Genomic DNA, 13,885 nt, shown 5'->3' with positions numbered 1-13,885 from the left:
TGTCTCCATGCTGACAGTTCCAGCGTCAGAAAGAAATAAGGCTTGTCTAAGACTCTCTAGTGTGGGTTGGGAGTGTCTCTGAGTTCTTTGCATGCATGCATGCTAAGTCGCTTCAGTCATGTCCGACTCTGTGTGACCCCACAGACAGCAGCCCACCAGGCTCCGCTGTCCACAGGATTCTCTAGGCAAGAACACTGGAGTGGGTTGCCATTTCCTTCTCCAGTGAGAAGTTCTTTAGTTGAGCTGTTGAAATGGAATGAGTTAGTAACTGTATCTGTTTCCCTTTATTCCCACCCCCGTGTCCCATAACAAAACAAAGTTGGAGAAAAATCTTACTTGGTAAGCAATTCAGGGTTCAGAACTTTAGAACAGCTGAGTAGCAGACAGTTGGTCACTATATGGGGAACAAGATGAAGGCCCTGGAACTGCTGTGCTGCTCACAAGATTGGATTTTTGGCAGCTTTGGTCTGGAAATTCTATGTATAGCTTCATCCAGGGAGTAGGTCAGGCCCCAGGAAAAAGTTAGCTGATTGCTGGTATCAGAAGGCAGTCACGGGACTTCTGGTGGTGCAGTGGTTAAGACTCCATACTTCCATTACAGGGGGGTGCAGGTTCGATCCCTGGTTGGGGAACTAAGATCCCACATGCCACATGGTGAGGCCAAAAAAATTAAAATTAAAAAAAGAAAAAAATCTTGTATTTTGGGACTTCTCTGATGGTCCAGTGGTTAAGACTCTGAGCTTCCACTATAAGGGGGTGTAGGTTTAATCCCTGGTCAGGTAACTAAGATCCTACATGCCACTCGATGCAGCCACACACACAAAAGAAGCAGTCAGAGTTTGTCCTGGGTAATTGCTCTCTGCATGGGCAGCCTGGATTCAAGTTAGTAGGAGTGCATTCAGGGGCAAAACAGGGAGCTTGGAGAGCGGTAGTGCCTGGCCACCTGTTGACCTGAGCCTCCCAATGGCCAGTCTGCATCCTGGGTGCCTGACAATGTGGATCAAGCAGCAGCTCTTGTGATTCTCTCAGGGTTTCCTATCAAAGCTTGTGATGTTCCAGAGAGCCCTCCATGGGAGTGGGGACATCTAGGCTCCAGTCACAACACTGCTTTCTCTGAAAAGTATTAGAAAGTGTTAGTTGCTCAGTCGTGTCCGACTCTTTGCAACCCCATGGACTGTAGCCCTCCAGGCTCCTCTGTCCATGGAATTCTCCACACAAGAGTACTGGAGTGGGTTGTCATTCCCTTCTCCAAGGGATCTTCCCAACCCAGGGATCAAACCCAGGTCTTCTGTGGTGCAGGCAGAATCTTTACCATAAGAGCCACCAGGGAAGTGGCTAATTCAGTTTCCAGGCTGGAAAGCATTAACAGTGTTCACTCTTTGGTATCTTTCTGAGTTGCTTCTTCTCTTATTCTGTGCTCTTTGATGCAATTATGGTTTGATTCTCCTCTTTGGGAACAGTGACCAAGTCTTCTACTTCAAAGTAAACCCTGCAGCCCCTGCGCTTAGTAGGATCTCAGCTCATTCGTTTGCTTCTCTCCACCTGAGCAGCCACAACTGTGCCTACAGGCTGTGATGGGCACACCAACCTGTCCTGCTTACTTGTGCTTTACAGATTTTATTCAGTACTCATAGCCACCCTCTGAATTAGGCTGCATTTATGTAGTCAGTCAACAAACGTTTGTTAACAACTGTGGTTGTCTTGTGGCATCTTCAGTTAAGTAAACCAGGCAGTTAGTGAATGAAGGATAAAGGTAACAAAGAACAGGGTTTAGGAAATCCAGGAAGCTCCCTGGGAAATGTGATATCTTTTCCGTGACCCAGGGGTTGGGCAGATGTTAGCCAGGCTGAAGGTGGTGTTGTGCCATGGAGATGGGGTAGGAGCCCAGACCTCAAAGGCAGACAGACTTGGTTTAAATCCCAGATCTGCGGCTCCACAGACCACTTTAAAAAAAAACAACAAAAAACCCCACTGTCTAAGCAAATCACTTAACCTGCCTCACCACTTTCCTTACCTACAAATTCTGAGGGAATTGGCAGAAGGAGATAATTCATGGGAAGGCCAGGATCATAATGTGAACTGAAATGCAAGCTTTTATAACGAATACTAATATTAGCCTTTTAAACATCATATGCATATGATCTGTTCCTTTTCTACATGCAGACTGAACGTCAGTAAAGTACTGTTGGGACTTGGCTGGTGATCCATTGGCTCAGACTCCAAGCTCCTAATGCAGGGGGCCTGAGTTCAATTCCTGGTCGGAGAACTAGATCCCACATACCCAACTCTAGATTTCCAATGCCACAACTATGACCTGGCACAGCTAAATAAATAAATATTTTAAAATAAATATATATTTTTAAAAAAATTAAGTACTGTTAGTGTGGAGAAAGTCATTCTGGCATGAGCCTAGTGGGAGGTGGGGACAAGGGAGGCATGAAGCTGGGGAGACATGCCAGACCCTTTTATAGGTGAGAAGCCGAGGGTCTGAGGTTAAGTGTCCTCCAGCCAGGCAGTCAGTGGTCGAGCCAGGATCAGAACCTAACTGTGTCACGCTCTTAGTGGTTCTGCTGATGGAGTGAGTTGCTTTCCATGCCTGTGTTTGGACCAGCAGCTTTCATGTCATCAAGTAAAATCAAGGACCCAGACTCACTGAAGCTAACAAACGATTGTTGCAGCAGACAAGCAGTTCAAATCCTGATTTGTGGGTTGTATTTATTCGGTTTTGGCAGCTGTGGACCTTAACCTCCGATATATTTTTAATACAAAGAAGAGAATGGGTAGTGCCAGAAGGAGGAAATATGAAGATAAAAGAGGAGGAGAAACCACAGGTGCCTTTGTACTTGGAGCACAGCCTCGGGTGATTGTGAAAGGATGGGGGTTGGGAGAAGGAGGGTCAAGCCCGCCCCAGTCCTAACTGGAAGGGGAATTGGCAGCCCCTCCGCTTTGGGTAAGCGTCTCCTGGACTCTCTCCATGGGCCTCCGCCTGCATCTCCCTGCCATCCCTTCTAGTGGGGCGGGCAGGGTCCTGTGGTTTTGGGGACTTGAAACTGCCCCACATTCTTCAGAATCAGCCTGTTCCAGTGTTCCTGCAGCTTGGCGGGTGGCGGAGGGTGGTCTGTCCCTGTCAGAGCCATCAGCAAAGGACAGCCACGTCTCCCCTCAGAGCTGTGGCCACATGGGCGGACACAGGCAGTGGCCCAGGGGAACTCTGTAGAGGGCTCAAGTGGTGGCTCAAGCGGCTGCATCGCGAGCCTGGCTTTGTGGCTAAAACCAGTCCCTGAAGCACCTGGAAACAAACGGTTGTTCTCGTTAACCAAATATAAGAACTCGGCAAGGAACAAAAACTGAGCAGCTGTTTGTTAGGGTAGTGCAGAGTGATGGTTCTTCGCCTGAGCAAGCCTATGAGCATGCCTATGTCTTGTCTTTTCTACTAAAAATCAAAGGAATAAGCTAAAAATGTTGTGTAAGTTTGTTCACAAGTTGAGTATCTTTTAATGCGCTTATAGAACTTCATGAGCTTTTAAACAGTTTTAGCCTGTTAGCTAGATTACTTTTGTTCTTATTCCTGAGCTTTAAGTATTTGATGTTAGCTTTTTAAAGGGGTTTTGAGTTTCTAAAATAGCATGGTTCATCTGGAGATGACTTAGAGTATCTTCTCATTTAATAATAACACACAGCATAAACCTGCATGGATGGAAGTATCTGTAAGAGGAGGGTTTTGACCATTCTGGTTGAGCCCAGCACCTAGGTTTAAAAAGCTGGAATGCCAGAATTGGGCCTGGCTGTCTAATAGAGTGGCCCCCAGCCATGTGTGGCCACTGACACTGAACTGTAGCTCTTCTGAACCGAGATGTTCTCGAAGTGTAAAACACACACTGGATTTTGAAGACTTAGTACAAAACAAAGACTGTTTAGTACCGTGTTTACTACAGAGTTCTGTTAGTACAAACAAAAGCCTTTTTTAATAATTTTTAATATTTATTACATGTTGGAATGATCATTTGGGGGCTTCCATGATGATCCAGTGGCTAAGACTCCACACTCCCAATGCCAGGAGCCCCAGTTCGATCCCTGGTTAGGGATTTCACATGATGCAAGGAAGATACCATGTGATGAAACTGAGACCAAATAAATAAATATTTTAAAAAGAAATGATAATTGGTTATGTTAGGTTAATAAAATACATTGTTAAAATTAATTTCCCCTGCTTTTTTCTCTTTGGTATGTCTACTAGCCACTTTAAAATTACATGTTTCCATTGCTAAGAGTCGGACACGACTGAGCGACTTCACTTTCACTTTTCATTTTCTTGCATTGGAGAGGGAAGTGGCAACCCACTCCAGTGTTCTTGCCTGGAGAATCCCAGGGACGGTGGAGCCTAGGGGGCTGCCGTCTATGGGGTCACACAGAGTCAGACACGACTGAAGTGACTTAGCATAGCATAGCATAGCATGATGCACATTTATGGCTCATGTTGTATTTCCATTAGATAGTGCTTCCCTGGATAATTCCACATTTTCTGACTTAGGAAAGAAGAAATGAAAGCAATTGGAGAGAAAGTGAACGTCGCTCAGTTGTGTCCAACCCTTTGCAACACCATGGAATTCTCTAGGCCAGAATACTGGAGTGGGTAGCCTTTATCTTCTCCAGGGGATCTTCCCAACCCAGCGATCGAACCCAGGTCTCCCGCATTGCAGGTAGATTCTTTACCAGCTGAGCCACCGGGGAAGCCCAATTGGAGAGAAACAATCAAATCTTTTATTCTTAAATTTCTCTTACTCATAAATAACCTGTCTAGTCTTAGGAGTTTCAAAAAGGGAAAATTCTTTACACTCTTTCTCAGAGACTGTCCTATATTTGAGATAACTTCACAATATAATGCTTGTCTTTTTTCCTTTCATACTTTTGGTCTGGTAACTGGATGGTAACTATAAGGCTGGGAATTTTATTAAAAATTTCAGAACCATGTTCATGCTGTTGGCTTTTTTATATGTCTAGTATAATCTTACATGACTGGAAACTAATAAAAAGCCTTTTATATGGCCATGTGTGTGTTAGTCACTCAGTTGTGTCTGAGTCTCTATGACCCTGTGGACTCCTCTGTCCATAGGATTCTCAAGGCAAGAATACTGGAGTGGATTGCCATTTCCTTCTCTGTTTATATGGAGATATTATTGCAAAAATGTTTGTCATATCAAATTATGATGATCAGGGACTTCCCTGCAGTCCAGTGGTTAAGACTCGCCTTCCAGTGCAGGGGGGGTGCGGGTTTGATCCCTGGTCCGGGAGCTTAGATTCCTCATGCCTCATGGCCAAAAAAAACAAAACTTAAAACAGAAGCAATATTGTAATGAATTCAGTACTTAAGAAAAAGCAATCCCAGGTGGGGACCACGTGCCCAAATGGCTCCTAAATGACACCGATAGCAAGTTGCCATTTCAGTTTCATAGTCCTTCCTTGACCATTAGACCTTCTTCAGCACCAGTCCATCCTTCCCTCCTTCCATGGATTCTTCTTGGTTTTAGTAACATTGCAAATAAACATAACCTGGTCTTGAGCATGGCTCTGAAGCAGCCCAGAAAAATCAGATCTGCTTCAACTTTTCTATTAATCTAGTTGCCTTTAGGAATTTAAGTGTAGTAAACCTGTTATATGTAAGAAAGTATTTTCTACAACCAAATTGGATAAAAAAGAAAACTATGGGTCATATGTTAGGATATCTTTAGTGAAGAAGGTTTGTGTTTAAAAAGACAAATAAATACATTTATAGAAAACTCTGCCCAACAATAGCAAAAAGCATATTTTTTATAGTGTCCATGAACCAGTCCCCAGATAGAAAATATTCTGGGCCATAAAACAAATGTTAACATGTTTAAAAGAACTGAAATTACACAAAGCACATTCTCTGATTCTAATGGAAATAAACTAGAAATCAATAACAAAAATATCTGAGAAATTCCCAGATATTTGGAAATTAACAACACACTTGTGATTAGCTATGGGTCCAAAGATAGTCACAAGGGAAAGTAGAAAATATTTTTAACTGAATGAAATTGAAAATATAGCAAATCAAGAATTAGTGCTGACAGTGCTTAGAGAGAAGTTAATAGTATTAAATGATTATATTAGAAAGGAAGAAATATTATCTGTATCAGGACGGAAAGAGAGAGCATCACTTCAGGCTCTATAGTAATTAAAAGAATAACAGAGAAATACTACAAACAACATTATGCCCAGAAGCTGGATAACTTAATGAAATAGACAGATTTCCTTATAAAGTATCAAAGCTCACTCAAGAAGAAATAGATAACCTGCATAGTCCAACAGTAACTAAAGAAATTGAATTCATATTTAAAACCTTTCTATAAAGAAAACTTAAGACCTACATGGCTTCCATAGCAAATTTACCAAACCTTTAAGGAAGAAATGTTATTTCTATACAAACTCTTCCAGAAAATAGAAGGAACACTTCTCAACTCATTTTATGAGGCTGCTGCTGCTAAGTCGCTTCAGTCGTGTCCGACTCTGAGTGACCCCATAGGCAGCAGCCCACCAGGCTCCCCCGTCCCTGGGATTCCCCAGGCAAGAACACTGGAGTGGGTTGCCATTTCCTTCTCCAGTGCATGAAAGTGAAAAGTGAAAGCGAAGTCGCTCAGTCGTGTCCGACTCCTAGCGACCCCATGGACTAGATAATACCAAAAGATACTGCAAAAAAAAAAAAAAGAAAAACCTTCCCTCATGCACTGGGACAAATGAACAAAGCACCAGCAAACCGAATTCAACAATGTATAAATAGCGTAATAGTTGTGTTGTGCGGGTAAACTGGCTCCCCAGCTGGTGGGGGAAGCCCTCTGTATGGATTTCCATGGTGTAAATCTCCCACCATAACCAATTGGCAAGTTACCAACATAAGGTCCCTGAATGTGGAGTTGGACAAAGATGTGTGGAATCAGCTCTTGTGAGCTGGTATAATCCAACTTCAGCACATCATGATCCATACATAATTTTCCCAAGAATGCAAGCTGTTCAACATTCAAAAATCAGTGAATGGACTGAAGAAAAAGACAAACTGTGAACCAAAAGTTGCATTTAGTTCTGTCCTAAGCAAAATAAGCCCACCCAAGCTGATGCTCTGACCGTCCACTGCACTTCAGACCTTCCAGTGCTGCTGTTTCGCCTGCCCCCTTTTTTTGCATCATTGCTTTGATCATTGCCCTTTCTTTTCAAACACCTAGATTACACCCTCTTCCCATGGCCACTGCTTGCTCATCCAACATTTTTTAGATAGATGCAATGACTCTTTGGGAGGATGGAGAAATATTTCTAGCTCATTCGAAAGATCTGAAGTATATAAATCTATATAATTGGCTCTTAAATTTCATACACACACACCCAATGACAAAGAAGTGTATTTGTCTGTTTTTATTTCCAATCACGTGCTCAGGATACTCTTTGTGAGGACTTTTTTTAATGGTTACTCTAGTGGGATCGTGGAATGGTGAAATGAGGACTGATTCCTCTCTACTGTTTTGGGAGTACCTTTGGGTCAAGAATCTTGTTCTTTTAAAAATCTGTGTATCAACTCCTGACACAGTGCTTGGCATGTAGATTCAGTGAATGTTTTGATGAATGGATGAAAGAATAAAACAGAATTTTGAGAATCCCTCACTTGCCAAGGATCTCAATTCAAGATTTTAGTGTGAGACTCAAATACTCACCATGGAAATGGCTATTCCTTGAATGGCAACCCCAGCTCCAGTGTAGTGATCTTCAGCATTTTTCTGCTTATTTCAAAGACATTTATGAAATGAGGAGAGTGGGAACATAGTAATTAAAATTCCCTAAAGGACTTCATTTAAAGAGATCTGGGGCACCCATATCATCTGAAAAAGTACTGTGGGGCTGGCAGTGTTAAATGATGAATACTGACTACAGCTAAAACCAGCTTTAGACAATTTTATAATGGTGTAATGGTGTTGTGTATTGCCTGTACAGTTCAATATGTTTGCTCTTGGGACTTCTTTGGTCGTCCAGTGGTTAAGAATCTGCCTTCCATTGCAGGGGATGTGGGTTTGATCCCTGGTCAGGGAACTAAGATCCCACATGCCCCGAGACAGCTAAACCCTTGCACTGTTGACTACTGAGCCCTTACTCTAGAGCCCATGCTGCGCAACACAAGAAGCCCAAGCACCGCAGTGAAGACCCAGCACAGCCCCTATACACACACACACACACACACACACACACACACACATATGTGTGTATATATGTTTGCTCTTTGTATTCATATGTGAATTTTTAAACATACTAATGGGTAGGGGGAACCTGGAACACAACTTCAAAAGTTACTATATATCTTTGAATTTTGGTGTATTGTTGATCATATCTGATTTATTTAATGCCTCTTTCTTTTTTTGAAATAGCATATGTATAAGTGCAATTTATTTATTTATTTTTATATTTTATTTATTTATTTTTGGTTGCACTGTGTCTCCGTTGCTGCATGCAGGCTTTCTTTAACTGTGGCGAGTAGGGGCTTCTCTTGTTGCGGAGCACAGGCTCTAGAGTGAGAGCTTCAGTTGTGGTGGTGCATGGGCTTAGTTCTGCTAGGCATGTGGAATCTTCCCAGACCAGGAATCGAACCTGCATCCCCTACATTGGCAGGCGGATTCTTATCCACTGCGCCACCAGGAAAGTTCTATTTAATACCTAACTCTTGATCATCTGCTTTACTATGTGATTTCACTGAGATACAATTGGAGAATGGTGCTGTAACATGAGTTAATATCGTCTGTGAAATCTCAAAGATTGTTTTCAGGCGGGCTGAGAAATGGATGTGTCGGGTTAATTAAGAAGAACAGATTGTGTGGGATCACTCGTCCCCAGAGGAGGTCAGGGCGAGAGACTTACATTTACATCAAAACAACATTTAAGTTTCCTGATTTGCTTATCAGCTTCAAAAAAAGCCTTTAATTATTTAAGAAAATGGACATTATCTTTTCCAGCCTGAATCCAGGTTTTTAGTTATCAGAAACATATCAGAATACTCCTCAGCACTGATTATCCTTCAAGCTAAGCAGCTTGTCTCAACAGTCTCTTGTTAAATAAGTTAGTACTTCCATCATTGTCAAGTTTGGCTTCGGTGTCCTGAATACCGAAGTGGCCATCGTTTTCATACTGAGTCAGATGTCTGTTTATTCTCATTTTATTAATGGAAAATTTTCTCCATCAGGGATGGATGAATGAGATTTACAACTATGATCCAGAAACTTACCATGCGACTTTGACACATTCAGTCTTTGTTCGACTTGAGGGTGGGACCTTGAGACTTTCAAAGCCCAATAAAAATATATCCAGAAGGGCAAGCTACAATGAAACAAAACCAGAGGTCACCTACATCAGCCAGAAAATCTACGACCTCTCGGACAGCAAGGTGAGCCTGTCTAATTTTGGAAGCTTAGATGAATGAAAAGCATTTGGAATCTTGGATGCTTTACTGTATGTTTTTCCCTTAAAAAGGTTGTGTGTGTTTTTAAAGTATTAGTCTAACTTAGAGCAGTACCTGTCAGACGTTAATGTGCGTATGAATTACCCGAGTGTCTTTTAAATTGCAGAATCTGATTCAGCAATTATGAGGGGGCCCTGAGAGTCTGCGTTTTTGTGACTCCCAGGTCATATCTATGCTGCTAATCCACCGACCACACTTTGAGAAGCAAGGCATCATACACCCTTCTGACTTTGAGAGTTAATTTTTTTGGTCAAACAAAAAGTCACACGTTACAGTGCTGGCTAATAGACTAATGGAGGCCCTATAAATTGGAAATTATGGATATATATGCAAAATAACCACATTTTGTTAAAAGTATGACATACTTCTGTTCTTGAGAAATGTAAATTATTTGTTATTCCAAAAAGCTGTAGGTTTTCTGTTTTTCTTAAAACTCTCATGCATGATCTTTGAGTTTCCCAAAAATTGCAGAAGTTTTTAAAAGTTTTTTTTTTTTTTTTAATAAATTCATTCTTGAGGTTGATTAACTGGAGCTTCCTGTCAAGATCTAGTTTGATAAATTCTTTTTCCCCTCCTCAGCTTAAGTTTGGCCTAGGGTCATTAAATTCAGTTCATGCTACTGCTACTGCTAAGTCACTTCAGTCGTGTCCGACTCTGTGCGACCCCGTAGATGGCAGCCCACCAGGCTCCCCCGTCCCTGGGGTTCTCCAGGCAAGAACACTGGAGTGGGTTGCCATTTCCTTCTCCAATGCATGAAAGTGAAAAGTGAAAGTGAAGTTGCTCAGTCATGTCCGACTCTTCTCGACCCCATGGACTGCAGTCTACTAGGCTCCTCTGTCCATGGGATTTTCCAAGCAAGAGTACTGGAGTGGGGTGCCATTGCCTTCTCCGAATTCAGTTCATATCCAGACTTAATTGATGATAATCCTCTAAATGGTTATTGTGCTACTGTTACCTGGAAATCATAGATATTTGTAACTGGCAGAAGTTCTTGAGCATCTCCTTCCTGGACTTATTTTGAAGAAAACGTCATTTCTATAAATTTTAGTTTCAAAGGTTCACATGCCACAACTAAAGATCCCATGTGCTGTAACTAAGACCTGGCAGTCAAATAACTGATAAATAAATATTCTAAAAAATTACAGTTTCTCTAGTCGTGTTATGGACAGATGGTAACTCTTCTACGTTCATCATTGTAGTCAAAAGTGACGCTGACGTCTGCGCCTGTGCTCTCCCCGGTAGTGGAGCTCATCATAGCCAGTTCTTAATTTAGCATGTAAATCATTTCCCTTTCTCCGTAGGTTTATCTGGTGCCTAAAAGTCTGGCTCGAAAAAGAATCTGGAATAAAAAGTACCCCATTTGTATTGAGCTTGGTCAACAAGATGACTTTATGTCTAAGGCCCAGACCGACAAAGAAACTTGTGAAGAGAAGCCACCAGCTGAGCGGGAGCTGGGAGGCGAGGACCCTAAGAAGCCACCCCACCCTCAGGAGGGAACTCGATCTGGCCATCGAGATCAGATACTCTATCTCTTTGGGAGAACTGGCCGAGAAAAAGAGGAGTGGTTTAGGAGATTTATTCTGGCATCTAAGCCGAAGTCAGAAACCAAGAAGCCATCTGGTGTCTCTGGAAGTAAAGCAGGTAATGACATGTGTGCTAAGTGCTTATGTATTTTTAAAGGGCCTGTGAGCAGATTGAGAGAGCCCCAGGTAGGAAGGAAGCCCACCCTGAACTGATGACTGTCTGCCACCGAAGGTGTGTTCAGGGGTCATTTGCCTTCTAGGCTGCTCACTGCAGTACACTGAACTGAATCATTTAACCATCGATGGAAACATTTATAGTTTTGTTTTTTTTTTTTTTGTCTTTGCTGGTTCCTTAAGGAGTATATTTATTTTTACATATTGAGGTTCCTCCAAGAGAAGCAGCAGCAGGAGAACCCTAGTTATAATAAGAAGGCCGGTGAAAAGGCAGCTCATGCTCTCAAGCTCCCGGCCTTCAGCATGGCCTCCATGCCCAAGACCACCATCCAAGTGCCAGAATCCTTGGGCTCCTGACTCGCTGCATTTGCCTCAGTCACCAGGCCCCTGTGCTCATTTCCTGTCCCTCTGTCCCATGTACTTTGCTTGGAACATCACTGACTCTCTCACTGTCCTCCAGACAGTGCCTGGAGGACACTGGCTTTGCTTTCTGCACCATCTTTGCTTTTTGCCTATGCAGTTCCCTCTACCTGGCATGCTCTTCCCCACCTGGGCTGGGAAAATTGCCCACTATTTCTTCAAGGGGCAGTCCAGAGGTCACTGCCTGTGGAGGTCAGTGCTGGGGGAAGCGCCTCTCAGCTCTCTCGGGCAGAGGCACTCTCCCTATGCTTCCCAGTCGTGCTTCAGTTACAGTGCTTATTACAGAAAACTGTGCCCTTGCCTGAGTTCAAGGGCAGTTATTGTGTATGTCTTAATCTTTTTCTTAATGTGGAGTTGGCCCAGAGAAAGTGCTTGATTAAAAAAATGTGTTGAATGAATGAATGAATGAAAGATGGTGTATTTGTCCATCCACAGGCTTATGGCAGTTCCAATTAGCTTTCTGCCCCCTTTCCATGTGCCCCTGGGAGGTATGTCAGTCCTTCATTTGACCCTAAGAGGTTACCAGGAAGAAAGAAAGGTACCTACTAGATATTTATCATGGCTCCCATTACTCTGAATCATCTCGAAGAAAAATAAAAACTCTTCTAAAAAAATAATCTATCATTACAATGGAAGGTGTCTTTCAGGGTGAGAAATAGTCTTATATTTTTTAAACAGTGATTGATAGCATTTTAGCCGCTTTTCAGCTGAACCCAGCGGAGTACGCTTTGTGTTCCGTTTCCCTTGCTGTTACGCTCTTCGTCTGCCTTAACAGCCATCTCTTCTTTGCCTCAGGGGTTTTGCCCTCGCACAGCAGACACAGCAGCCCCTCGGGGCACCTGACCCACAGCCGCAGCAGCAGCAAAGGCAGCGTGGACGAGCTCGTGGCCCAGCCGAAGCAGAAGGAGCTAGTGGGTGGCGTGCGGCAAAAGATGCTTCTGGACTACAGCGTGTACATGGCCAGGTGTGTCCCCCAGGAAAACCGGAGCCCCCAGAGGAGCCCTGTGCAGAGCGCGGAGAGCAGCCCCACCGCAGGGAAAAAGGTAAAGCTGGCTGCCCTGGCCTGGCTGTTCTACGTGTAAACTCAGGTCTTCGTACTTTAGCCCTCTGAGCACCTCTTCTGTACCAGGCCCTGTTCCAGGCACTGGGGACACAGTGATGAACCAGACAGATGAGGGCCATGCTCTTAGGGAACTTGAACTCTAGTCTGGGAGACAGCAACAAACATCGGGTGCCGATAAGGATTACAATAAAGCCAAACAAGGGAGAATGGGAAGTAGCCAGAATGGCTACTTTAGATTGATGATCCCAATGCTCTCAAGGGGAGGGCCTCTTTGAGGATGCGACACTTGGGCAGAGCCTTGGCCAGAATGAGGAAGCGAGCCCTGTGATCTGTGTGGGGGCAGCGTTCCAGATGTGGGAATCAGAAGGTTCAGAGGCCCCAAAGCAGGGATGTGGCTGCAATGTTCAGGGAACCGCCATGAGGTTGGCGTGGGTGACAGTGAGCGAGGGACAGAAGCAGGGCCTCCTCAGGTCAGCTCCTCATCAGTCAGATCATGGGAGGCCCTGGGAGGGTTTTGAGCTGGGCATAATGTTGATCTGATTTGAGTTTGAAAAAGATATGTGACTCTCATGGGGAAGGGGCAGAGGAGGAAGAGGGTAGATGGAAGGTGATGGTGGCAGCCGAGAGTGGGGCTGAGATTGAGGGGTCACAGCAGGGGTGAGACACAGCTGCCTTTGGGAGACTCTTGGAGGGAGCTGGCTAGGTTTGCGGGTGAATTCCATGCAGGATGGAGAGAACCAGAGCAGTCAGAGGTTACCCCTAGCGTTTGATCTGAGCAGCTGGGTGATCAATAGGAAAATTAACAAAACCATTAGCAACAGAGGTTTAATTCTTCAATAACCATTGTATTCTCAACTTCTCAGACTCCTCAGCTGTGTCCAGGGCTTTTGAAGGTTTACCATCAGCATTATTTGCACAGTATTAGTATAACAAGCTGGACATTGACTCGAGAGCATTTGTGATTAATATAAGCTGCCATCTGCCAAATTCTGCTAGATCCTTTAATAGAATTACTCTGATCCCTTGAACAGTCTTGCAAACCAGCTAGTACTCTCCATTTTGTAGGTGGAGAGACCCAACCTCACAGAAGTTAAGTAGGTTAATTTCACAGTTGCTAAGTGATGGAGCACTCAAAACCTGATCTGAGATTCCGAGGCCCTTTGGCTGCCAGGACTGCCATCTTGGTGGGTCCTC

General features: G+C 43.7%; 1 protein-coding gene across 4 annotated transcripts in view; it reads left to right on the top strand.

The window, feature by feature from the left end:
- Positions 1 to 13,885, top strand: part of TEX2 (testis expressed 2) — a 114,307-nt gene that overhangs the window by 60,978 nt on the left and 39,444 nt on the right. For all 4 annotated transcript variants that reach the window (XM_024980007.2, XM_059877966.1, NM_001101970.2 and 1 more), the window contains 3 exon segments: positions 9,236 to 9,436; positions 10,813 to 11,152; positions 12,424 to 12,671. In XM_024980007.2, the coding sequence (XP_024835775.1) occupies positions 9,236 to 9,436; positions 10,813 to 11,152; positions 12,424 to 12,671 (789 nt within the window).

The sequence above is a fragment of the Bos taurus genome, chromosome 19, assembly GCF_002263795.3.
Source record: "Bos taurus isolate L1 Dominette 01449 registration number 42190680 breed Hereford chromosome 19, ARS-UCD2.0, whole genome shotgun sequence".
Classification (NCBI taxonomy): domain Eukaryota; kingdom Metazoa; phylum Chordata; class Mammalia; order Artiodactyla; family Bovidae; genus Bos; species Bos taurus.
Note: the sequence above shows the minus strand (reverse complement) of the source record. Positions and strands in the feature narration are given on the sequence as shown.